The 26,066-nt window shown below is 60.9% G+C and overlaps 1 protein-coding gene across 1 annotated transcript; it reads left to right on the forward strand.

Annotated features, from left to right (window-relative positions):
- The first annotated feature begins 748 nt into the window (after positions 1-748).
- On the forward strand, positions 749-22,849 carry CSRP1 (cysteine and glycine rich protein 1). Its single transcript, XM_064173492.1, has 6 exons — positions 749-891; positions 11,727-11,839; positions 19,315-19,483; positions 19,673-19,799; positions 22,107-22,200; positions 22,492-22,849. Exons 2-6 carry the CDS (start codon positions 11,728-11,730, stop codon positions 22,566-22,568), a joined length of 579 nt encoding a protein of 192 aa, XP_064029562.1. The 5' UTR covers positions 749-891; position 11,727; the 3' UTR covers positions 22,569-22,849.
- The last annotated feature ends 3,217 nt before the right edge of the window (positions 22,850-26,066 follow it).

Consider the following 26,066-nt stretch of genomic DNA (forward strand, 5'->3'; position numbering starts at 1 on the left):
CAGGGGTCAGTACTGGGACCAGTGCTGTTTGACATCTTTGTTGGCCATAGGAACAGTGGGATCAAGGTAGCCTGATCCAATGTCTGGATGACACCAAGCTGTGAGGCCTGGCTGACACTCAGCCTCTCAACATCTTTGTGGCCTCCTCTGGACCCTCTCCAGCAGCTCCAGGTCCTTCCTGTGTTGAGGGTCGCAGAGCTGGCCCCAGCCCTGCAGCTGAGCTCTGAGCAGAGCAGAGCAGAGCAGAGCAGAGCAGAGGGGCAGGATCTCCTCTCTCCAGCTCTGCCCAGGCTGCTCTGGATGCTGCCCAGGATGCCCTTAACCTCCTGTGCTGCCAGTGCCCACTGCTGGCTCCTGCCCAGCTTCTCCCCCACCAGCACCCCCAGGTCCTTCTCTGCAGGGCTCTCTGGATCTCAGCATCCCCCAGCTGGGACTGGTACCAAGGATTGCCCTGACCCAGCTGCAGGACCTTGCACTTGGCCTTACTGAACCTGAGGAGGTTCTCCTGAGCCCACTTCTGCAGCCCGTTTGGGGTGGGTGGGATGAGCTGGGCTCTGGTGGGTTCCCTGCGGCGTGCGGCCGAGACATCCCTAGGACCAGGCGAGGCATCGCCGGCGGCGGGGCCGGGCGCAGCGCGGGGGCCGGGGGCGGGGGCCGGCAGGAGGCGCTCCCAGGGGCCGCTCCGGTGGCAGCAGTCCCGCCCGCCGCCGGCCGTGCCCCCGGGGCGGTGGCCGCGGTGACATCAGCCCGGGCTGGGGCCGAGCTCGGCGCCGCCGCCGCCCCGCTCCCGCCTTCCCCCGCCGCGCACAAAACCCCCGGGCGGCCGCCGGCCCCAGCCGCTCCCGAAACCGACACCGGCACCGGCACCGCACGGCCCAGCTCCAGCTGCAGGTAGGTGCGGGCCGGGACCCGCGGAGCCGAGACCCCTCCGGGCCCCCTCCCGCGGGTCCTGCTGCGGAGCCCCCGCGGCTGCCGCTGCTCCCGGGCCGGGCACCGGCTCCCTTCCGCCCCCGAGCTGCTGAGTCCTCGCCGCATCCCCGGCCCTGCTCCGGGACCCCCGGCGGTGGCCTCGGGCCGGGCTGCGTGGGCCGCGGCGGGCGGGAAGCGGCGGCAGCGCCGCGCACATGGCACCGTGCGGAAGCGGAGCGCTGCCCCCGCGCCGGCTGAGCGCCGCTGGCCCGGCCGGGTGCGGGCATGGGCACGGCGCGGGCACTGCCCACCGCTGGACCTTCTGCTGGCGTTGCTGTAACCCCGGCGTGGCACTGCTGTGCCCTCCGCAGAGAGGCATCTCGGGGCGGTGCCCGGGGCTGGGCAGTGAGCAGTCCTCATGCCCGCATCGCACCGCAGCACAGGGCACTGCTGCTCACCGCTCTGCAGCCCCACGGCCGCCAGCCCGGGCCGCGCTGCTCGCCTGGGCTGATGTGGCCTTGCCAAGGAGGTGGCAGGAGCAGTGTGGGCAGCAGGACAAGGGAGGTTCTTGTGCCCCTGTGCTCAGCACTGCTCAGGCCACCCCTGCAGTGCTGTGTCCAGTTCTGGGCTCCTCCATTGCAGAGAGATGCTGAGGTGCTGGAAGGTGTTTGGAGAAGGGCAGCAAGGCTGGGGAGGGGCCTGGAGCACAGCCCTGTGAGGAGAGGCTGAGGGAGCTGGGGGGGTGCAGCCTGCAGCAGAGGAGGCTCAGGGCAGAGCTGATTGCTGCCTGCAGCTGCCTGCAGGGAGGCTGTAGCCAGGTGGGGTTGGGCTCTGCTGCCAGGCAGCCAGGGACAGAAGAAGGGGACACAGCCTCAAGTTGTGCTGGGGGAAGTACAGGCTGGTTGTGAGGAGGAAGTTGTTGTCAGAGAGAGTGATTGGCACTGGAATGGGCTGCCCAGGGAGGTGGTGGAGGCACCGTCCCTGGAGGTGTTGCAGCAAAGCCTGGCTGGGGCACTTAGTGCCATGGTCTGGTTGGTTGGGCAGGGCTGGGTGCTAGGTTGGACTGGCTGAGCTTGGAGCTCTCTTCCAGCCTGGTTGATTCTATGGTTCTATGATCACTGGGGACCAGGCTGGGCACATGCCCGAGCACAGCCTCAGGTGCCACTTCCCAAGGCTCGGAGCAGCTGCAGGGCAGCGCAGGGAGGGACATGAGTGGGTGCTTGGCAGAGGTACTGTGTGCTGCCACCCGGGGAGGGATGGGCGGGGGAGAAGGTGCAGGAGCTGAAATAGGCTGAGCTCAGCTGTGGGTGCTGCACCTCCTGGCTCCTTGGTGGTGAGGCTGGAGAGGTGTGGTGGTGTCTGTGACCACCTCTGCTCCTGAGGCTCTTAGCAAGTAGTATCTCAGTGCCTGGCACTGCTGCTTGGCAGTCAGCCTGGTGCCTCCCTGCTCACATGGGCAGGTTGGGCAGTGCCTCCTGGAAACTCCAGCTCCCTGCTCCTGGGAGGCAGTGCAGCATGGTAAGGATGTGACCAGAGGGGGAAAATGAGGGCTTAGAGAGCTGAAGTGAGCCTGGCCAGGGTGTGGGTGTTGGTTCCTGAGGGAGTGGGTAGCATTCCTTGGCATCCCTTCAAATGCTGTTGGCTTTGGTTCTGGATGCAGTTGGGATTTCCTCCCAGGAACTGCTGTGGCAGAGAACTTTGGAGCTGCCTTTGTTTGCACAGCCTGGGAGCTGTGTGGCCAGCAGGCAGTGTTGACCCATGGCATGGCACAGCTGGTGAGGGCTCACTCATAGCTGTGTGGCACAGGGCTCAGTGTGGTGCTGGCCTCAGGCTGGCTCCTTCCCTGGCACAGCAAACCCCAAGGCTGCCTGGGAGATGGCAGCAGAGGTAGCACCTGGCTGTGCTGCTTTGGGAGCTGTAGAGTAGATGAGGTGTGGGTGAAGATCATTCTGGACCTCAGACTCTCCTAACTTTCTGCTCTCATGCCAAAGCCCTCAGATGTCTGATCTGACATAGCTGCATCTCCTGGGGCAGTTCTTTCATGTCTCCAGGTGATGCCAAGTGTTTTGCCACATCCCAGTGCTTGCCAGCCTCAGGGCCCTGTTCTCTTGCTCACCAGTTTGGCATTGCTGTGTCACAACTGCCCTGCATTTATCCTCATTTACACTGTTGGCAGCCCAGAGCCTGCTCACACCCAGCTGGCTGCATGGCAGGAGAACAGGGGGGGACAGTCCTGGTGTGCCTCGTGTGGGGTTATTTGCCTTGTGCCCAGGTGGTGGGGCAGATGCTGCTGGCCTGGGCAGAGCCCCCCATGGGCCCACTTGCAGTTAACTGCTGCTGCAGCTCTGTGCTGCTGATTTCCCACCTGATGTTCCATGTGTGCCCACAAGCTGGTTCCTCATCTGCTGAGGTTCCTCCTTCTTCAGATCCTGAGTTGTTTGATGGCTGCAGCAGCTGCTCACAGGAGGGTGGAAATCAGACCATAGGGTGTGCTGCTGTGGTGTCAGAGAGCTCCCAGGCTCCACGAGCACAGAGCTCCCAGGCTCCACGAGCACAGAGCTCCCAGGCTCCACGAGCACAGAGCTCCCAGGCTCCACGAGCACAGAGCTCCCAGGCTCCACGAGCTCTTCGATCCCATTCTGTGCTTCTGTGCTCCATAACCTTCCTGGGCAGCCTGTGCCAGTCTCTCCCCACCCTCAACCTGTGCCAGTCTCTCCCCACCCCCAACCTGTGCCAGTCTCTCCCCACCCTCACTGCAAACAACTTTTTCCTCACATCCAGTTCCAATCTCCCCTCTGCCACTTCAAACCCATTCCTCCTCCTCCTGGCATTCCTAGACCTTCTCAATAGTCCCTCCCCAGCCCTCCTGTAGCACCCTTCAGATCCTGCAAGGCCACTCCAAGGTCTCCTGGAAGCCTTCTCTACTCCAGGCTGCAGAGCCCCAACTCAGCCTGTGCTCAGAGCAGAGCTGCTGCAGCCCTCTCAGCATCTTGGTGGCCTCCTCTGGGCTGGCTCCAACACTTCCATGTCCTGCCTGTGTTACTTGCCTGGCTCAGGCACAGGAGCTCAGTTTAACACAAGTGAGCTCAGAAGACACTTTCATGAAGCACCACCTTATGGACACATCTGCACTTGGAAGGAGAGCTCTGAAGGCAGCTGCACCCTTGGAGAAGAGAATGCCATCAGTGGTGGGAAATTTGCAGAGGCAGCTCCAGAGCAAAGGCAGAAGAGGCTGCAAATAAAGGTGAAAGCAAAGATGGAGTTGGGGCTTTTGAGGAAGTCTTCCACTCCCTTCTACAAACTGACATCATATGAAAAGTGAATGAAGAAACAGATGAAGCACAGCCCCTGCCCAGCCCCTGCCCAGCCCCTGCACAGGCCAGGGAGGGCTCTGGGCTTCTCTGGCACTTATGTAGATGAAGATGAAGATTGGTGCTCTGCTTTGGGGCAGCACAGTGATGGAGAGGCAGGTTTAGATTTGACCCAGGGCCACCCCAGTTGTCAGGGCTGGCCTCAGCCAGCACCCACACAGAGTCTCTCCCTACACCCAGGAAAGGCTGAACTGAGCCCTCTGAACTGTCTCCAGATACTCACCATGTGCAAGGAGGTTGGAGTGAGGCTGGTGTTGGGCTCTTCCCCCAGGTGACCAGAGAAGGGGTGAGAGGAAATGGGTCTGAGTGTGCCAGAGGAGGGTTAAGTTGCATCATTTGTTTGCTGGAGAAGTGGCCAGGGATTGGCAGAGGCTGCTCAGGGAGGTGGTGGAGTCCCCACACCTGGAGGTGCTCAAGGAAGCACCTGGGGCCGTGGTTTGGTGGCCATGGAGGGGTTGGGTTGCTGTTTGGACTGGGTGATCTCAGAGGGCTTTGCCAAGCATTCTGTGGTTCTGTGGTTTTAGTAGAACATCTGGGCAGGTGTGTGGGAAAGGTTTTCCAGCTGTTGCAGGAGCTGGATGGCTGAGCTGGTGTCCTGGTGCTGCAGGGGAACTTCACTAGAAGGTGGAGGGGCAGAAGCTGTGCTGCTCTGGGAGCTCCTGTGGCACTGGAACTGTGCTCACATGGTGGTTGGTGCTGCCTTAGCTTCAGCAGCTAAGGCCCAGCTCCTGGGCAGGTAGTGAGGCAGCTGTCAGCTCGGGTGTGGGTGGCCCCAGCACATTGAGCTCCCTGCACTGAGGTGCTGGAGTGGGTACAGAGCAGGGCACTGAAGCTGGTGATGGGTGATCAGGTCTGATGAGGAGAGCCTGAGGGAGATGGGATTCTTTAGCCTGAAGAAGAGGAAGCTAAGAGGAGACCTCATTGCTCTCTGCAGCTCCCTGGAAGGAGGTTGGAGTGAGGCTGTGTTGGCCTCTTTGCCCATACAACTAATGACAGGACAAGAAGGAGCAGCCTCAAGTTGTGGCAGGGGAGGTGTGGGTTGGATGTTAGGGAGAATTCCTTTTCCTGCACGTGGTCAGGGGCTGGGACAGGCTGCCCAGGGAGGCAGTGGAGTCCCCATCCCTGGAGGTGTTCAAACACTGAGCAGCTGTGGCACTTTGGGACATGGCTTAGTGGTCATGGAGGTGTGGGGTAGAAGGTTGGGCCTGATGATGTTGGATGTTTGCCAAGCTTCAGGATTCCATGAGTCTCTGTCTCCAGCCCACTCCAAGGAGGGGTGTCCCTGTCTTCCATCTGCCTGCTGCTCCCCCTTGCAGCCATGGTTTGGGCACCATCCCAAAGCACCAGAGTGTGCTGGTTGCACACTGGTTTGTGCCTGGTGGTTAGTGCAGCTTAGGCTGCCTTCCAGCCTGGTGCACCTGGGGCCCATCAGAGCCCCTCACAGCTGTGGGTGGGTCTGTACCAAGCATCTGGCCTTGTGCACTGTGCTGGTGCAGAGCCAGCCACTGGCAGCAGAGTTAACCTCCAAGAGGTGCCAGGCTGCTGGGGTTCTGCATACACCCAGCCTGTGTCAGTGTGCCCAGCACTGCTGCTGCTGAGAACAGGTTGGCACCTTGAGTTCTGAGACCTCATCTGGAGCTGGTGATGCACCTGGCACCGAGGATGCTGCTTGTGAGGTTCTGCTTGTGTTTGCCATGGAGGTCACAGAATCACAGGGCTGGGAGGGACCTCAAAGCTCATCCAGCTCCAACCCCCTGCCATGGGCAGGGACACCTCCCACCAGCACAGCTTGCTCAAAGCCTCATCCAGCCTGGTCTTGAACACCTCCAGGGAGCAGGCAGCCGCAGGGCAGCCTGTGCCAGTGTCTCCTCACTCTCAACAATTCCTTCCTCTTCTCCACTCTCCCTCTCCCAGCTCAAAGCCATTGGCCCTCCTCCTGGCACTCCCAGCCCTTGTCCAGAGTCCCTCCCCAGCAATCCTGGACCCACTTCAGGTACTGAAGGCTGCTGTAAGGTCTTCCTGGAGCCTTCCCTTCTCCACAGCTTCTCTGGAGAACCTTTCAGTGTCTCTCCACTCTCAAAGTGAAGAATTTCTTGCTAATGCCCAATCAGAATCGGGCTGCTCCCAGTTGTGGTGCATGGAATATGGATCTGCATGAGGGAGGAACTCATCTTGTGGCTTAGCAGCCCTGGGCGCCTTCATGGCTGAGCTCAGTGAGGTCTTTGGCCACAGGACAGTGACCTCCTGTCTTCCACTCTGCCACTAGTGCCATGGAGAACTGAGGCTGTGGTCACAAAGTGTTGCAATTGCCCAGAACGTGGTGCCCAGCTGCTGCTGCAGCCTGCTCTGAGAAGAGCATTGCAAAGGCTGGGGACCTGTCTGGAAGGAGTCACTGGTGAGGGAATCAGGATGTGGCTCTGTCTCCATGGCTGCTGTAAGCATTTCACTTCTGAGGTGGCAGCTGCAGGTCCCAGGCTCCATGAGCAGGATGTTCCCAGATTCTATGAGCAGAGTGCTCCATAAGCAGCGTGCTCCATGAATAGGATGCTCCCAGGCTCCATGAGCAGAGTGCTCCATGAGCAGAGTGCTCCCAGGCTCCATGAGCAGAGTGCTCCATAAGCAGCATGCTCCATGAATAGGATGCTCCCAGGCTCCATGAGCAGAGTGCTCCATGAGCAGAGTGCTCTCAGACTCCATGAGCAGAGTGCTCCATGAGCAGGATGTTTCCAGACTCCATGAGCAGAGTGCTCCCAGGCTCCATGAGCAGAGTGCTCCCAGGCTCCATGAGCAGAGTGCTCCCAGAGCAGGATGTTTCCAGACTCCATGAGCAGAGTGCTCCCAGGCTCCATGAGCAGAGTGCTCCATGAGCAAAGTGCTCCATGAGCAGAGTGCTCCCAGGCTCCATGAGCAGAGTGCTCCATGAGCAAAGTGCTCCATGAGCAGAGTGCTCCCAGGCTCCATGAGCAGAGTGCTCCCAGAGCAGGATGCTCCCCTGCTTCCTCCCCCTGCTGATGCTGCCCTGTCCACAAGCTGCTTTTCACTCGCTCCTGTGCCGTGCCAGGCTCTCAGCACCTGCCTGTGGCTGCTGTGGACTCGGAGGCGGTGCCCTGCGGCTTGAATCTTGCCTGAGGCTCTCTCTGTGCCCAGCTCTAGCAAGCCTCAAGTACCTCCAGGACAAACTCATTTTGCTGCTCTCTCTGCACAGCAGACCCATCCTGGGGCATGCCAGGAGGCCCTGCTGGGCTGTGGCCTTGCTGGGCTGCCCCTCTGCTGTTGGGTACCTCATGGGGAGAGGCAGATGCTGAAGGCAGTGCCGTGTGGAGGAGGCATCTGCAGCCCTCCCGTGGTGGGTGCAGAAGGAGCAGCAGCAGGGCTCGAGCTCCTCTGTGGCAAATACAGAGCCGTGGAATTGTTTGGCTTGGGAAGGCTTTTGAGGCCGAGGAGCCCAGCCCTGAGCCCAGCACTGCCAGGGCACCGCTACCCATGTCCCTTGGCACCGCAGCTCCATGGCTGGAGCCCTGCCAGGGATGGGAACTGCACCACTGCCCCGGGCAGCCTGTGCCAGGGCTGCACATGCCAGTCAGAGGAGCTGCCCCCAGCAGGACTTTTTCTCCTGCTGTGGACTTTCAGGCAGCTCAGAGGGAGGTGTCCCCACTGCCAGTGGCAGGGTGGGAGCAGCTGGACCCTGCTGTTAGGGACAAACAGAGCTCCTGCTTCTCTGCTGCTGCTAAAGGGGAGAGGTGTGGGGGCACAGGGGAGCAGCTGGCCCCAGGCCCTGCCAGGCAGCTTGCCCCTGAGCTTGCCTGCAGGTGCCATGGAGCAGGGAGTGATGGCAGAGTCCTGGGGTGTTTTTGGTGAGGCTGCCCAGCAGAGAGGGCTGAGGAGTCCCAGAGGTGGGGCCTGCCAGCTGCTCTGTTTGGAGAGGGATGGGGACTCAGAGGGGTTGTAGCCAGTGTGGTGCTGGTCCTGCCTTAGGGGGCTGGCACCGGTGGGCATGGGGGCAAAAGGGACCGGTAGGCTCCTGTGCCAGGCTGGCCTGGGCATCGCTGCTGCGTGGGCTGCCAGGGGGATGCTGCTGGATGCTTTTGCCCTCCAAGGAAACTCCTGCCCCAGGTCTGGCCTTTCTCCTTGTGCAGGGCGAAAAACAAGCTCTGGAGAGAAGCACTTCGTGTCCTTTTAAGGCAATCCAAGGCTGGGGCTGGAGGGGAGGGATTTGGCAGGGGCTGGGCAGGCTTCCTGGCTGCGGTCATCACATCCCCCCCGCAGCTCCCGGGGTCCCTGCAGCCTCTCCAGCCCCTGCGCCTGGCGCCCCCCGCAGCTCCCTCTGCCCACTGAGACCCCTGGCACCCAGCAGCTAAAGCTGGGCTGGAGCTGGGCCAGTGGCCCTGGGCAGCCCTGGCAGCGTGTTGGCCATGAACTGTGCCCTGCCAGCCCCACACCCTGCCAGCCCCACACCCTGCCAACCCTGCCAGCCCTGCCAGCCCCACACCCTGCCAGCCCTGCCAGCCCCATACCCTGCCAGCCCTGCCAGCCCCACACCCTGCCAGCCCCACACCCTGCCAGCCCCACACCCTGCCAGCCCCACACCCTGCCAGCCCTGCCTGCTCTTACAACCAGGATGAGGTCAATTTCCCGTTTTCATTGCGAGGCCAAACTCCAGCTCTGGGAGGGTTTTGGCTCTGCACAGAGAACCAGAGGCTGGGTTGGGTTGGAAGGGACCCTTAAGATCATCCAGCTCCAACCCCCTGCCATGGGCAGGGACCCCTCCCACCAGCACAGGTTGCTCAAGGCCTCGTCCAACCTGGCCTTGGACACCTCCAGGGAGGGGGCAGCCACAGGCAGCCTCCCTGGGCAGCCTGTGCCAGTCTCTCCCTACCCTCATGGGCAGGGATTTCCTCCTAATGTCTGATCTAAACCTCCCCTCTTCCTGTGTGAAGCCTTTACCCCTCCTCCTATCACTACATCCCTGATAAGAAGTCTGTCCCCAGCTTTCTGATCAGCCCTTGCAGCACTGCAAGGCCACCAGAAGGTCTCCCTGCAGCCTTCTCCTCCCCAGCTCTCAGCCTGGCTCCCAGCAGAGCCCTTCCAGCCCTGCCAGCACTGCAGGGGGGGTCTGAGCAGGCACAGCAGAGGGGCAGGATCCCCTCCCTGCCCCTGCTGCCCACACTGCTGGGATCAGCCCAGGCCAGGCTGGGGCTGGGCTGGCAGTGCTCGATGCCAGCTCCTGTCCAGCTCTGCACCCCCAGCACCCCCAAACCCTTCTCCCATGGCTGCTCCCCAGCCTGGATTTGTGCTTTGGACTGACCCATCCCAGCTGCAGGAGCTTGCCCTTGGCATACACTGGAAGGCTCTGGAAGGCACAGAGGTCTCACTGTGCCTGTGAGCAGAGGCTTTGCAGCACTTTGCCCTCCCTCATCTCCCCTTTGACATTTCTGCAGGCCCCAGTCCTGCTGTGTTTGTTCCATCTCCCCAGACACCTCGCAGGCAGAGCAGGGCAGTGCAGCTGCCTCAGCCCTTGGGAGGGTGATTGGAGACCTTGAGATGGAGCTTCAGCTGCCCAAGGTGACCCAGGGGTTCAGAGCTGCTGCAGGGCCTGGGCTCAAGGGTCATGCAGCACAGCAGACCCAGATCCTCTTCCTTCAGCCATGTAGCCATTAGGGCAGTGGTGAGATCCTGCAGGTGCTGGGGGGGTGACAGTGGTGCTTGGCTTTGGGGGCCTTGTCCTGCTGCTTTAGCTGCTCAGGTGTCAGGGAGCTCATGGCTGTGCCTGCCGCAGGGAGGGGGACTCCTGCTGCTTGTCTCCTCCTGGGAGCAGGATGGAGAACTGCAGCAGCATCGATGGGCAGAGGCCCCTGGAGATGCCAAGCTGCAGCTTGTGCCCATTGACCTTCCTGGTGTCACTGTGTGGGCACCACCACAATGTGTTTAGTTGTCTTTGTAGCAAGCCCAGGCTGGTGTTGGTCCCTCCGTGGCCGCACTGGGCAGTCCATCTCCCTGGGGCTCTCCTTGCAGCACTTTGATGTTTCAAGGTGTTGAGGGTGAATGGCTGGAGGTGTGCCTTGGCCTGGTCTTCAGGAGCCCCAAGGCCCCTCTGGGATGGAGCCTTGCTGCTTGCATTGGCTGCCCCCAGCACTTTGGGGCTCTCTGCAGCCATGCAGCTCGAGCAGCCTCTTGCAAGTGGCTCTTCAGGTACCTCCAGGAGACAGAAACAGAAGCCAAGGAGCTGTGAGAGAGCTCAGCTGTTGTGTCCCTTGGGGCTCTGTGAGTGCCCTGGAGGAGAAGGAGATGCCCAAGTACAGAGGCAGCCTGTGAGTGGTTGGCCAGGCAGGGCAGAAGCCCATGGGGCACACCATGGGGCACACAGTGCCAGAGCTGCTGTCGGCTCCTGCCCTTGGAGCAGCTCTCACTTTTAGCCCTGTCCTGTGGCAGCAGACATGGAAGAGCTGCTTGGGGAGGAGAAGCTGGAACTGCTCCAGCTCAGGTGATGACCTCTGCCCTGCCCAGTCCCAGGCAGTAGTCAGCCTGGGCACTGCTGGGCTGTGCCATTGAGGGGTAACTGCAGGGCTGTGACCTAAGGAGGTGCAGTGCCCTGGGTGCCTCTGGAAGCTCCCTCTCCCATCATTGTCCTGCTTCCTCCTTTTCCTGGCATAGAGCAGAGCTTGGAGGTTCCAGCACAGGGAGATTTCTGCTTTCCTGCCTGGCAGGACCAGTGGTACCCAGGAGGTGGCTGACACTGTGACAGGACTGGGGGTGATGGTTTAAGTGAAAAGAGGGAGAGACTGGAGAGAAAGATTTGGCAGTGAGGGTAGGGAGGCTCCAGAACAGGTTGCCCAGGGAGGTTGCCCAGGGAGGCTGTGGATGTTCAAGGCCAGCTCAGGTCTTTGCTGCTTGTCATCCCATTGCACTAGCCCCACCAGGACACACACAGCTCCCAGCACCTGGCAGGGCAGAGGCTCCTCATCCATCTGGGATCAGCTGCTCCATGCCCTGGGCTGCTCCTGCAGCTGAAGAGTCCTGTCCTCTGCAGCCACAGCCTCCTGCATTGACACTGAGGGTGGTGAGAGCCTGGCCCAGGCTGCCCAGAGAGGTGGGAGCTGCCCCATGGCTGGCAGCACTGCAGGGCAGGTTGTTGGTGGCTCTGAGCAGCCTGCCCTGGTTGGGGATGTCCCTGCTGGCTGCAGGGGCTTGGACTGGAGGAGCTTGGGAGGCTCCCTCCCACCCAAACCATTCTGTGGTTCTGTGATGTGAGGATGGCTCCCTTGGGCATGCTGAGTTCTGCTCTCAGCAGCCCTCTGAGCCTGGTCAGGCAGCAGACATCTGGGGGTGGTCTGCACGTGTGCAGATGTGGAACAGCTGCTGGAGCAGTGCCGCTGGGTGCCCTCTCTGCCTGCCTCTCCCTGCCCCGTGCCCACCTCCTGCCCTGAGCCTCCTTTGCTTTCTCTGCAGGATGCCAAACTGGGGAGGAGGGAAGAAGTGTGGGGTGTGCCAGAAGGCAGTGTACTTCGCCGAGGAGGTGCAGTGTGAGGGCAGCAGCTTCCACAAGTCCTGCTTCCTGTGCAGTGAGTACCAACCCCCCCTGCCCCCCCTGCCTGCCAGTGCTCCCCGGGCCCTGTTAGCACCCCCCCGGCTCCTGCCCCAGCAGCCCAGCCCTGGGAGCTGGCTGCAGCCTTCCTGCTCTTCCCCAGGCGTGGAAGTTGGTTCTGCTGCTGGAAATGTGTCAGCCCAGGGCAGCCAAGGCCATCCGAGCTGTCAGGGCTGGCCTCAGCCAGCACCCACACAGAGCCTGTCCCTACCCCCAGGCAGGGCTGAGCTGAGCCCTCTGAACTCTGTGAACTCAGTAGAATGGTTTGGGTTGGAAGGGACCTTGAAGATCATCCAGTTCCAAACCCCCCAACACATGGGCAGTGACACCTCCCACTTAGACCAGGCTGCTAAAAGCCTCATCCAACCTGACCTTGAATGCCTCCAGGGAGGAGATAGCCTCCCTGGGCAACCTGTGCCAGGGTCTCACCACCCTCAGAGTAAAGGATTTCTGCCCAATATCCAGCCTAAATGTCCTCTCTTCCAGCTTAAAGCCATTCCTCCTCAGCCTGTTTTGGCAAGCCCTTGTCAAAAGTCCCTCCCTGGCTTTCCTGTGGCCCCTTTCAGGTGGCTGCTCTGAGGTCTCCCCAGAGCCTTCTCTTCTCCAGGCTGAACATCCTCAACTCTTGCAGCCTGTCCCCATACAGGAGGTGCTGCAGCTTCTGATCATAGACTCATAGAACCAGGCAGGTTGGCAGAGAGCTCCAAGCTCAGCCAGCCCAACCTAGCCCCAGCCCTGCCCAACCAACCAGACCATGGCACTAAGTGCCCCAGCCAGGCTTGGCTGCAACACCTCCAGCCACAGCCACTCCACCACCTCCCTGGGCAGCCCATTCCAGTGCCAATCACTCTCTCTGACAACAACTTCCTCCTCACATCCAGCCTGAACCTGCCCTGGCACAGCTTCAGGCTGTGTCCCCTTCTTCTGGCCCTGGCTGCCTGGCAGCAGAGCCCAACCCCACCTGGCCACAGCCTCCCTGCAGGCAGCTGCAGGCAGCAATGAGCTCTGCCCTGAGCCTCCTTTTCTGCAGGCTGCACCCCCCCAGCTCCCTCAGCCTCTCCTCATGGCTTTGTCTGGTCACTTTCCATCTACTTGTTCCATCTTCCCCCATGACTCCCTGTGAGGGGCAGACCTCTGCTGCTGGTTTTATAGCTGTTTGCTGGCCAAGATGAAAGACTTCTGATGGTGAAGCTTTGGTTCTTCCACTGCAGCCAGAGGACCACTGCCTGGGCAGCACCACTTGCAGATTTAGGTCTCATGAGACTTATATCTGCTGTCATGAGCTGAAGCTTCAGCTGCTGCTGCTGCTGGCACCACTGGGTCCTGAGTCAGTCACTGCCTTCCCATCACACAGGGCTGGGCAGGCTGCAGTCTGCTGCCTCCAGGCATTCAAGCTGCCCAGGGAGGTTGGAGTGGGGCTGGTGTTGGGCTCTTCCCCCAGGTAACTAGAGAAAGGGAGAGAGGAAATGGGTTTAAGTGTGCCAGGGGAGGGTTATGTTGGAGGTGAGGAAACATTGCTGCAAAAATGGTCAGGGACTGGCAGAGGCTGCCCAGGGAGGTGGTGGAGTGCCCACACTTGGAGGTGCTCAAGAAGGCTGTGGCCATGGCACCTGGGGCCAGAGTTTAGTGGCCATGGTGGGGCTGGGTTACAGTTGGACTGGGTGACCACTGGGTGACCTCAGAGAACTCTTCCAACCTCAATGATTCTGAGATCCCAGATCCCATATGTCAGGGCTTGGGAGGGCACATCCAGTCCAACCCCCCTGCCAGAGCAGGACCACACAATCCAGCTCAGGGCACACAGCAACACATCCAGACAGGCCTGGAAAGGTTCCAGAGGAGGAGACCACAGCCTCTCTGGGCAGCCTGTGCCAGGGCTCTGGGAGCCTTCCAGGCAAGAAGTTGCCTCTTGTGCTGAGCTGCAACCTCCTGTGCTGCAGCTTCCATCCACTGCTGCTTGTCCTGTGCCAGGGCACAAGGGACAGGCAAGACTGCAGCATGAGGCTGGAGTGTCCAAACAAGGGCAGGAGGTGGCACATGCCATGCAGTGCTCTGAGCTGATGCTGGCTTTAGTCTTCTGAGTGGCTTTGCCAGACTATAAAGGTTATTTGGCCTTGGAAACTGGCATGGAATCAGCTCCTGTGCCTCAGGAGGTGATGTAAAAGGAGATGTGGTCTGTCCTGGCCCTTCTGCTGATGGGAAGCCCACAGGGAAGTGCTAAAGCATCACCTCCAGCCTGCTGCAACTCTGCTATTGCAGAGGGTGTCTCTGCTGTGCCTTTGGAGCCAAGTCTCACCTCCAGGGAGGGGCAGGAGAACAGGATCTGGCTGTGGCTTAACTCCACACAGTTAACTTCCTCTGCCTGCTCTGCAGGACCCTGCAATGCTCCTGGGTTCCTGCTGCAGGACCCTGCAGTGCCCCTGCCTCTGGGGACACCACAGTGCAGTGCAGGGCAGGTGAGCAGTGCTGCTGTGCTGAGGGCAGCTGCTCAAACCTGGGGCAGCCCCATCCAGGGGTGCTGCAGGACCTTTGACTGAAGAGATGGCTGTGACTTGCCAGACTTCTGTCCCCTGCCCTTGAGGACTGTCACACGCAGGGCAGTGCTGCTCACCTGCTGGCAGGAGCCTGCAGGCTGCCTGTGACCACTGATGGCTCATGGAGGGATCGTTCAGGCTGGAAGAGCCCTCTGAGGTCACCCAGTCTGGCCATGGCCAACCAAACCCAGCCCCACCATGGCCACCAAACCCTGGCCCCAAGTGCCATGGCCACAGCTTTCTTGAGCACCTCCAGGCCTGGGCACTCCACCACCTCCCTGGGCAGCCTCTGCCAGGCCCTCACCACTCCTGCAGCAAAGAAATGTTTCCTCCTCTCCAACCTAACCCTCCCCTGGCACAGCTTGAGGCCATTTCCTCTTGCCCTGTCGTTAGTGGTTTGGGAGAAGAGCCCAGCCCTGGCCTCACTCCATCCTCTTGTCAGGGATTTGTAGAGGGCAATGAAGTCTCCTCTCAGCCTCCTCTTCTCCAGACTAAACACCCCCCAGCTCCCCCAGCCCTGCTTTCCAAGCATCCTCACACTGCACCTGACACAGAGAAGCAGAAGTCCTCCTTCAGAGCTGCCCTTGGGCCCCACCTGAGGCTGAGGGTTCCCTCAGATGCTCCTAGCTGCGAGGCTGTGGTTGTGCCTCTGCTCCCTGGGCAGTGTGGGCAGGCTGGAAGCCTCTCCACAACTTCTCTTCTTAGTCCTCTGCAGCCAAAGGCTGGAGCCAGCTGAAGCTCCTGCCTCAGCCAGCTAAAGCTGGCCCCAGCCTTTGGCTGCAGAGGACTAAGAAGGGAAGCTGTGGAGAGGCTTTCCCCGGGGGGAGAGGGAGGGTGGCAGGTTGTGTCCTTCCTGAGGCTGCTCTCTGAGTCAGGAAGTTGTGTTTCTTCTGCAGGCTCAGCTAAGGAGGGTGGGAAAGTTGCCCTCCACTTGCTCAGAAGAGCAAAGAGCCACAGCTGGGGGGACTGGAGGTGTTTAGTCTGGAGAAGAGAAGGCTGAAGGGGAGAGCTCATTGCTCTCTGCAGCTCCCTGAGAGGAGGCTGGAGCCAGGTGGGGGTTAGAGCAAGCAACAGGATGAGAGGAAATGGCTTCAAGTGGCACTAGGAGAGGTTTAGGTTGGACATGAAGAATGATTTCTGCTCCAAGAGTCTGGACCAGGCTGCCCAGGGCAGTGGTGGTGTCCACATCCCTGGAGGACTGAGAAGCTGTGGAGATGTGGTGCTGAGGGCTGTGGTTCAGTGGTGCCCTGCAAGTGGTTGGACTCAATGATCTTAAAGGTCTCTTCCAATTCAAACCAGTCAATGATTCTGGGACCTTCCCCCCATGAAGGGCTTCTGCTGTCTGAGTCCACACCAAGGGAGGACCTCAGCGTGGGGACCAAGCTCCTGCTGCACTGCATCTGCCCTGTGCATGCAGCTGGATTCCTGGGGGATGTTTCTACTGTGCCATGCTGGCACCCACAGCCCCAGGCAGGCCTCCAGGGGGCAGGGAATCAGGCTTTGAGAGGGTGGCACACAGCTGGGCTGAGGAAGGTCAGCCCCTGGCTGCTCCTGGAAGCAGCTCACCAGTGGCCCAGAGTGGCCAGTCCCTGTGCTCTCAGGTGTACCCTGCCACACCCCTCAGCTGCCCCAGCACTTCTGCCCAGCCTGGCTGTGGGCTGCCAGTTCAGGCCATGCCTGCCCCCCACCCCTGCCCCCCTGCCACGGGCCGTGGGTGGTGCTGAGCTGCAGCCAGCCCCAGCACCCCCAGCCTGTTCCCCACGGCTGCTTCTGGGCCTCATCAGAGAGCCTGAAACCATTATCTTTAGGGGGGAGAAAAGCCAAACACCCTGACCTGATGTGCCAGGAGCAAAACCAGCGAGGAGCCAAACCTCCCACAGTGCCCTGGAGCTGGTGCTGGGCTCAGGGAGGTGCTTGGTGATTGACTCCCTGGCATGGCTCCGGCTGGGGTGATGGCAGAGGGCAGAGATGTGCTGGAGCCAGGCCCTGTGCAGCAGCAGCAGCAGCAGCAGCAGCAGCAGCAGCAGCAGCAGCAGCAGCAGCAGCAGCAGCAGCAGCTCTCCTCTAATTGTTTGTGCTCTTGCAAAAACAAAAGGTCCTTGACGGGATGAGTGCTGCCTGCTGGAATTCCTGCGATGCAGAGCCCGGGGAGCTGGAGGCAGATCAGGAAGGAATTCTTCTGCTGCCTCTCAAAGCCTCTGTGGCCACTAGAGATGAGGAGCTGGGAGAGCTTTGGTTAGGGCTCTAACTGCAGCCAGCAGGGTGGGAGAGGAGGACAGATGCCTTTGGGATCATTGCCCCCTGCTCCTAGGACAAGGCTCTTCAGCTGTGCCGCTGAAAGTGCCCAAATTCACCTCCTGGAGGCTCTGCCTTAGCTCTCAGCATTGCTCCTGGGGAGCTCCAGGGTAATGCAGAGACAACTCCAACCCCAACCTCATCCCCAACTCCAGCCCCAGCTCCAACCCCAACTCCAACCCCAACTCCAACCCCAACCCCAACTCTGACCCCAACTCCAACCCCAACTCCAACCCTAACCCCAACTCTGACCCCAACTCCAACCCCAGCTCCAACCCCAACTCCAGCCCCAACTCCAACCCCAACCCCAACTCTGACCCCAACTCCAACCCCAACCTCATCCCCAACCCCAACTCCAACCCCAACCCCAACTCTGACCCCAACTCCAACCCCAACCTCATCCCCAACCCCAACTCCAACCCTAACCCCAACTCTGACCCCAACTCCAACCCCAGCTCCAACCCCAACTCCAGCTCCAACCCCAACCCCAACTCTGACCCCAACTCCAACCCCAACTCCAACCCTAACCCCAACTCTGACCCCAACTTCAACCCCAGCTCCAACCCCAACTCCAGCTCCAACCCCAACTCCAACCCCAATCTCATCCCCAACTCCAACCCCAACTCCAGCTCCAACCCCAACTCCAACCCCAACCACAACTCCAACTTCAAACCCAACCCCAACTCCAATGCCAACTCCAACCCCAACTCTAACCTCAACTCCAACCCCAACTCCAACGCCAACTCCAACCTCAACCCCAACGCCAACTCCAATCTCAAACCCAGCCCCAACTCCAACCCCAACTCCAACTCCAGCCCCAGCCCACTGATGTGGCAGCTCCAAGACCTGTTGGTCAGAGCTGCTGTCATGGCAGGACGAGGGAGCCCATAGCCAGCAGAGGGCCCTGCCAGACCCTCCTTAGATGGCAGGAGATGTTCCCTTTCCACCTCCTTCTCCCAGCAGCAGCACAACAGGTTCCCCACAGCCCTGAAGCAGCAGCAGCAGCTCCATATTTAGTAAGGGGGCTGAGGAAGGAGCCTCTCATCCCTGCCTTTAATGCCGTGGTGTGAGCAGCTCCCAGCAGAGAGCTCTGCTGTGTTTGCATTCCTGCCATGCTGCTGAGGGCCAGGAAAGCTTCCTGCTGCTGCAGAGGCCAAAGGGCTGCTGGAGGCCTTGACATTTAAGGCATGCAAGAGGGAAGAGGGAAGGCTTCATCCCAGCTGTAACAGGATCTGTCTCGGGGCTGGCTGCCAGCCTGTGGACTCTGCCCCAGGCAGCTGGATCCTGCACTGGGGCAGGCAGGCACTGGAGATGGCTGTGGAGCTCGTGTGGGTGCTGCTCACCTCCCACTCTGGCTCACTGGGTGGTGTGTGGCAGGGCTTGGAAGCAGATGTGGAGGCTGAGATCAGAGCTGGGGCAGGAGTCAGGCAGACGTAAGGACTTGCCCGGGGCAGTGGTGGAGTCACCGTCCCTGGAGGTGTGGCAGAGCTGTTGGGTGAGCAGCTCAGGGGCATGCTCTGACACTGCTGCACAGGAGATGTTAGCTTGTGGGGGGCTCAGTGAGCTGAAGGTCTTTTCCAAGCAGGCAGTTCCACGAATCAGGAGAGGTCTGTGTGGCCCAAGGCCAGCATCAAGCTCCAGCTGGGACCCTGAGCCTGGCTGCTCCTGACCCATCTTACATCCCATACTGATGCCCAAGGCTTGAAAGCCCACCTGAGTTAGTGTGGCTCACCTGAGGCCACCCTCATCATGGCATGACCCAGGAGTGCCACGTCAGTGTGAACTCTGCTCCTGAGCTCCCGGGCACCAGCTGTGCCCAGCAGCAGCTGTGCCAGAGCTCTCAGCAGCCATGGAGGGGGCTGCAGCTCTGTCTTTAGCCTGTTTTGTTTAGGGCTGTAAGTGCAGGCAGCAGGGTGGGACAGCAGGACAGATACCTTTGAGGTCATTCCCTCCTGCCCCTAGGACAAAGCTCTTCAGCTGTGCCACTAAAAGTGCCCACACTGCCCTCCTGGAGGCTCTGCTTGAGCTCAGCATTGCCCCTGGGGAGCTCCAGGGCAGTACAGAGACAATCCCAACCCCAGGCCACTGAATGGCAGCTCCAAGACCTGTTAGTCAGAGCTGCTGCCGTGGCGGCAGGAGGGAGCCCGTGGCCAGGAGAGGGCCCTGCCAGCTGCTCCTTAGACGGCAGGAGATGTTCCCTTCCCACCTGCCCATGCTCCTTGCCCCCGGAGTGCCTACTGCCATGTGCTTGCCGTGGACTTGGAGCGTGGCAGAGCTGCAGCTGCCGTGGGGCAGAGACCTTCATCCTTCTGCCCCTGAGCCCTTGCAGGGAGCCTCAGCTCCTGGTTCCTGCAGACCTGCAGGGCCCCAGCGCCAAGAGGGTTAACAGAGCTGCTTCTTAGCATCTCCCTCCTGGCTTCCTGGCTGCTTCCTCCTGAGCCAGACGCAGCTCTGCCGCGATGCTTATCTGGGGCTGCTTTGCATGCCCTGCTTAGCAGGAGCCTGCCCAGGGCTTCCTGCTCCTTGAAAGCTGAGCCCTGCCCGCCCCTGCCAGGACTTGCCCAGCTGGGCTGTGGGCTCCGAGGAGCAGGCTCAGGGCACAGCTCTCTCCTCTCTTTTCCAGTGGTCTGTAAGAAGAACTTGGACAGCACCACGGTAGCTGTGCACGGGGAGGAGATCTACTGCAAGTCCTGCTATGGCAAGAAGTATGGCCCCAAGGGCTACGGCTACGGGATGGGAGCAGGGACCCTGAGCACCGACAAGGGCGAGTCCCTGGGCATCAAATACGAGGAGTGAGTCTGAGTCCTGTTTGCCGAGCTGGGGCTGCTCTGGGCACCTTCTGCCCCACCTCTGCCTGCTTAGCCTCTGCTGAGCTCCTGGAGGGGGCCCTGAGCTGTGCTGCTCCTCGGGGCAGCCCTCTGAGCTCTGCCCTCCTGACTCTGGCCTGTGCAGCCCTGCTGATGAGCTCCCTCCACCCGCAGGGGCCAGCCCCACCGACCCACCAACCCCAACGCATCCAAGATGGCCCAGAAGGTGGGAGGTGCTGATGGGTGCCCCCGCTGTGGCCAGGCAGTGTATGCAGCTGAGAAGGTGATTGGAGCTGGCAAGGTAAGGAGGGGGATGGAGCTGGGTGGGGCATGCACACTCCACAGGTTGACTGATGTGTGACCTTCAGAGAAGGTCTTGACTCGACCCAGAAGCAGGGACTGGGCTTGGGGTGCAGTGGCCACGCTCACCTGGCAGCCTGGCACCAGAAGGACCTCTTGGCATGTCTGGAAACAGCTGCCCCAGGCTCCCATTTTGTGCTAGGCCCTCAGAGCAGTGCTCAGCAGAGGTCACAGTGGCCATGCCTGCTGCCAGAGCCGCGGGGGCACGGCAGGGAGGTGAGCCCTGCCCACTGCCACTGCTGGCTGGAGGAGTGGAAGGTCCAATGAGCCTCCTGCACTGTCTGCTGCAGCCCAGCTCAGGGCTGGAACGAGTCCCAGAGGTCAGTGCTGCCCAGCAGCAGGGCAGGGGGCCTGCAGGTGTGGACCTGGGCTCAGTGCATCTCTTCTGGGCTCTTCTGCTGCTGGGCTGGGTCTGGCCAGGGTCAGAAGTGAAGGACACTCTGCTACAGCCTTGGTACCTGCTGTGCCAAGCTCATCACTTCCCCAGGGGCCTCTGTGTCCTGAGCTGTGGCCTCGTCCTAGCCCAGCTCTGGGAAGCTCTCTGAGGCATGGGGACACCTTTTGCTCTCTCTCCCCAGGTGAGGTCCCTGCCCCAAAGCAACCTTCTCTCTGAGGTCAGGTGGCTGTGCCAAGGCAGCTGGGGAGGCTTTGTGGCACAGGGCACAGGGTAGCTGTGCTGGGAAAGCCTCCCTGGTGCTGTTGGGTCACTCCCTGACCCCTGCTGTGCTCTGTCTTCCCTGGGACTCCTCTGTCCTGCGTCCCGAGAGCCAGCAGAAGGGACCTCCCAGCATCCCCATCCCCCTGCTGGCAGCACAGGGCTGTGTGATGGACAAGCTGAGGGTCAGCCCAGGGGCAGGAGCCAGACTTACCCTTACAACCGAGCTCTGGGCTGCCTGAGTAGCTCCTGGCCTCGATGTTTACAGGCCCCCAGAGCTGGCAGAGCAACTCCACTCAGGCAGAGCCAGGGAGGATTCCAGAGCATGTATTTCATGTGCTAAAGTCTGCTGGGTGACTCCATCTGCTACCTCCTCCTCCAGCCCCTCAATTTCACATTTTCTTCCAAAAAAGGTTTCCTGTTTTCTAAATTGTTTATGTGAATTCCTCCCTGAGCAGCTCTGGTCTGCTGGAAGCTGTGAGCTCATTTATCCCCCAGGACTGGAGGAGCTGTGGGGGGTTGTTATTTTTAAACCCTGGCTGATTCCTGCATTCTTGCTGCCTGTTTGCTGCCTTCCTTGGAGCTGTGGCTGAGCAGAGGCAGGTGTCCCAGCCCTGCTGCCCTGCCAGGGTACCACAGCAGGGCAGAGGATCTCAGCTGGAGGACAATCTCCAAAGATGGGGATGGTTGCTCCTTGCAGTGTGGTCTGCAAATGACTTCAGGCAGCAGGATCACAGATCATAGCTCCCAGGATGTCAGGGGCTGGAAGGGACCCAAGGAGCTCATCCAGTGCAACCTCCCTGCCAGAGCAGGGCCACACAATCCAGCTCAGGGCACACAGCAACACATCCAGACAGGCCTGGAAAGGCTCCACACAAGGAGACTCCACAGCCTCTCTGGGCAGCCTGTGCCAGGGCTCTGGGAGCCTTCCAGGCAAGAAGTTGCCTCTTGTGCTGAGCTGGAACCTGCTGTGCTGCAGCTTCCATCCACTGCTGCTTGTCCTGTGCCAGGGAGCAGTGAGCAGAGCCTGTCCCCCCCCTGCTGACCCCCAGAGCCTGTGCCCCCCTCCTGACCCCCAGCCTTCAGATAGTTATAGACATTGATTCAATCCCCTCTCAGTCTTCTCCTCTCCAGACTCTCAGCCCCAGGTCCCTCAGCCTCTCCTCACCAGGCACTGCTCCAGTCCCCTCCTCATCCTCATAGCTCTCCCTTGGACTCTCTGGAACCAGACCAGCACGGGAGCAGTGACAACACCTGGTGTCTCCTCTCCTTGACTGCTCTGGGGCTGGGAGGACCTCTGCATCCCCCTCAGACCTCTGCATCCTCCTCAGACCTCTGCATCCCCCTCAGACCTCTGCATCCTCCTCAGACCTCTGCATCCCCCTCAGACCTCTGCATCCCCCTCAGACCTCTGCATCCCCCTCAGTCCTCTGCATCTTCCTCAGACCTCTGCATCCCCCTCAGACCTCTCCATCCCCTTCAGACCTCATGCCAGCTGCTTTGGGTCAGGAGCAGAGGGCTGAGCCTGCCTGGTAGCCAGTTGCCATCCAGTCCCTGGGTGTTGCCTGATCAGGCTCTGCTCCTGTCCCACAGTCCTGGCACAAGTCCTGCTTCCGCTGCGCCAAGTGTGGCAAGAGCCTGGAGTCCACCACCCTGGCAGACAAAGATGGGGAGATCTACTGCAAAGGTGAGTGCCACCTGCCCAGGGGGCTCCAGAGAGGGGAAGAGGCTGTGAAAAGGGACTGAGGCTGGGGGAGGTGGTGGCCCCAGGAGCTGCACTGGCAGCCCCAAGGTGGCCCTGGGTGGCCGCCCCAGGGCTGTGGAGCCCGGGGGATGCCCTGCTGTGCCTGGGAGGGGGTCTCTGTAGCCCCAACCCTGACCTGTTTGGGCAGTGCCAGCTGCCAGAGGAGAAGCTCAGCTGCCAGAGGAGAAGCTCAGCTGCCAGCCTTACCCATCTCTGCCTTCCCTCCCCCCCCAGGTTGCTACGCCAAGAACTTCGGTCCCAAGGGCTTTGGCTTCGGGCAGGGCGCTGGGGCGTTGGTCCACTCGCAGTGAGGCGCCAGAGCCAGGCTCTCCTCTGCTCAGGGCTTGTCCGTGCCAGCCTGTGCTGCCCGCCCCTCCGTGAGCATCCTGCCCACCAGCAACAGCCACCTGCTGCTTCACAGCTCGAGTGCCTTCCCCCCGCCCTGCCCGGCGCGCCCCGGGGCTGCGGAGCATCGTCCGCGGAGCGCTGCCGCCGCGGGAGCCAGCGGGAGCCAGCCCACAGCCGCCTGCAGCGAGGCTCCACCCGCGGGCCCTGCCACCGAGCAAGCAATAAACATCCAAGTGACCCACTAGGGCCCTGCTGGGGAGTCTGTTCCTCTCGTGGGGCCGAGCAGCTGCCGTGGGCAGGAGGCAGAGGGAGGGCAGGAGCCGTTTGCAGCCGCAGTGCACTCAGGGCATCCTTCTGGCCCAGCTGGCGAGGTGGGGGTTGGCGTGGGTGGGGCTGCCCAGCGGCCAGGGGCTTGCTGGTCACATCCAAAGGGGGGTGGTGAACAGCTTGATGCCCAGATGGAGCTGGGTGACAGCTGAGGTCCCTCAGGGGTCTCTGCTGTTCAGTGTCTCCATGGCACAGACAGTGAGGCTGAGGCGAGCTTGCAGATGCTGCCAGCTGAGTGGTGCAGTTGGTTAGACTGAAGGACAGGATGCAGAAGGACCTGGGCAGGCTGCAGAAGTGGGCTCAGGAGAACCTCTTGAGGTTCAGTAAGGCCAAGTGCAAGGTCCTGCAGCTGGGTCAGGGCAATCCTTGGTACCAGTCCAGGCTGGGAGATGCTGAGATCCAGAGCAGCCCTGCAGAGAAGGACCTGGAGGTGTTGGTGGGGGAGAAGCTGGGCAGGAGCCAGCAGTGGGCACTGGCAGCACAGGAGGTTAAGGGCAGCCTGGGCTGCATCCACAGCAGCGTGGGCAGAGCTGGAGAGAGGAGATCCTGCCCCTCTGCTCTGCTCTGCTCTGCTCTGCTCTGCACTGCTCAGAGCTCAGCTGCAGGGCTGGGGCCAGCTCTGGGGCCCTCAACACAGGAAGGACCTGGAGCTGCTGGAGAGGGTCCAGAAGAGGCCACAAAGATACTCAGAGGCTGGAGAAGCTCTGCTGTGGGGACAGGCTGGGAGAATTGTGGGTGTTGAGCCTGCAGAAGAGAAGGTTCCAGGGAAACCTCAGAGCAACCTTCCAATATCTGAAGGGACTTCCAGGCAGGCTGGGCAGGGACTGTTTCCAAGGGCCTGTGGGGACAGGACAAGGGGCAGTGGTTTGAAACTGGAGCAGGGCAGAGTTAGGGTGGACACCAGGAGGAAGTTCTGCACAGTGAGGGTGGTAAGATACTGGCACAGGCTGCCCAGGGCTTTGGCTCAGTGCCTGCCCCTGGAGACATCCGAGATCAGCCTGGATGTGTCCCTGGGCAGCCTGCTCTGGTTGGAGGTGTCCCTGCTGCCTGCAAGATGACCTTTGAGACTCCCTTCCATTCTGTGATTCATGGCTTGCACTGAAGGCAGGAAGGCAGCAGCCACTCAGCACAGTGACGTGGCCCAGCTGTGGCCAGCTGAGCTCTGTGGGGCAGCTGGGCCAGGCTCTCCCCTTGCTGCTGTGCTGGAGAACCATCTCCAAAGCAGCACTTGACGCTGGCAGGCCCAGGGCAGACCTCCCTGGGTGTACTGGTAGCACAGGAGATGTGCACACCCCATGCAAAGCTGGGAGGTGCTCTCCAAACAGCCATGCCCAGCAGGGCTCAGTGTCTGCCAGCTGCTCACCTCGCCCCTGGAGCTCTGGCAGCCCTCTGCAGCATTCAGCCTCCACCTTGGCAGCTTCCCAAATTTCGTTTGTTTTCATCTCAACTCTTCTTTTCTTTGCCTGTTACTCTCTGGTTCACTGCACCTGGAGTCAGCAACTTCTAAAGGCTGTGGCTGGGGGAGGAGCTGGGTGATGTTTGCAGAAGCACAGCAGAGGCAGAAATCCTTCTGCAGGCTCCTTTATCAGCTTAAGCACTTTCTCCTGTGCGTGGAGCCATGGAATTGTTTGGGTTGCCAAAGCTCTCTGAGATCCTCCAGTCCAACACCAGCCCAGCACCTCCATGGCCACTGAACCCTGTCCCCAAGTGCCATGGCCACAGCTTTCCTGAACACATCCGGGGATGTGTTCTGTTGGAGGGTAGCAGAACCCTGCAGAGGGACCTGGCCAGGCTGCATGGGTGGGCAGAGGCCAAGGGGATGAGACTGAACAAGGCCAAGTGCAGAGTTCTGCACTTTGGCCACAACAACCCCAAGCAGCACTACAGGCTGGGGCCAGAGTGGCTGAGAGCAGGCAGGCAGCGAGGGAGCTGGGAGTGCTGGGAGAGAGGAGCTGCAGAGGAGGCAGCAGTGCCCAGGTGGGCAGCAGAGCCAATGGCATCCTGGGCTGGCTCAGGAGCAGTGTGGGCAGCAGGACAAGGGAGGTTCTTGTGCCCCTGTGCTCAGCACTGCTCAGGCCACCCCTGCAGTGCTGTGCCCAGTTCTGGGCTCCTCCACTGCAGAGAGATGCTGAGGTGCTGGAAGGTGTTTGGAGAAGGGCAGCAAGGCTGGGGAGGGGCCTGGAGCAGAGCCCTGTGAGGAGAGGCTGAGGGAGCTGGGGGGGTGCAGCCTGCAGCAGAGGAGGCTCAGGGCAGAGCTCATTGCTGCCTGCAGCTGCCTGCAGGGAGGCTGTAGCCAGGTGGGGTTGGGCTCTGCTGCCAGGCAGCCAGCAACAGAAGAAGGGGACACAGCCTGAAGCTGTGCCAGGGCAGGTCTGGGCTGGATGTTGTTAGGAAGTTGTTGTCAGAGAGAGTGATTGGCACTGGAATAGGCTGCCCAGGGAGGTGGTGGAGTGGCTGTGGCTGGAGGTGTTGCAGCCAAGCCTGGCTGGGACACTTAGTGCCATGGTCTGGTTGGTTGGGCAGGGCTGGGTGCGAGGCTGGGCTGGCTGAGCTTGGAGCTCTCTTCCAACCTGCTTGGTTCTGTGATTCTGTGTGGACTCCACCACCTCCCTGGGCAGCCTCTGCCAGGCCCTCACCACACCTCCGGCAAAGAATTTTTTCCTCCTCTCCAACCTAACCCTCCCCTGGCACAGCTTCAGGACATTTCCTCTCCTTCTATCACCTAAGACTAGGGCCAAGACTGCCCAGCTCCCACCTGAGGGAGCTGCAGAGAAGTGCTTTTGAAGCTGAGATGGGACCTGAGCATCTCCAAGATCTGCTCCCCAACTTTCCCAGCCTGGCAGCCACATTCTCGCTGCTCCCATTGCTGTGGGCTGTGTGCTTGGGGTGAGCTGAGGTGGCAGCTGTGGCACTTGCTGTGTGGGGCAGGCAGCCCAGGCTGGGGGAGGCAGTGGTGGGAGCTGCAGCACAGCAAGCTCAAGCTCCCCCCTTGATGTGGGGACCGAAACCTGGCTCCCTGCTTGGGCAGGGCCCTGCTGCCCCCGCAGAGGGGGGCTGGGGTGAGGGGAGCAGTGGGTGCTGAGCTGCTGCTTTCACCTGGGTGTGCCACAGGCAGAGACTGCACCCAAGAGGCA

The sequence above is a fragment of the Pogoniulus pusillus genome, chromosome 39, assembly GCF_015220805.1.
Source record: "Pogoniulus pusillus isolate bPogPus1 chromosome 39, bPogPus1.pri, whole genome shotgun sequence".
Lineage (NCBI taxonomy): Eukaryota > Metazoa > Chordata > Aves > Piciformes > Lybiidae > Pogoniulus > Pogoniulus pusillus.

Bases quoted from the DNA above. Each gene is read 5' to 3' on its own strand.
- CSRP1 (XM_064173492.1), top strand. From the start codon at position 11,728: ATGCCAAACTGGGGAGGAGGGAAGAAGTGTGGGGTGTGCCAGAAGGCA. The intron at 11,840-19,314 runs GTGAGTACCAAC...TCTCTTTTCCAG, and splicing joins CAAGTCCTGCTTCCTGTGCA to TGGTCTGTAAGAAGAACTTG. The intron at 19,484-19,672 runs GTGAGTCTGAGT...CTCCACCCGCAG, and splicing joins CTGGGCATCAAATACGAGGA to GGGCCAGCCCCACCGACCCA.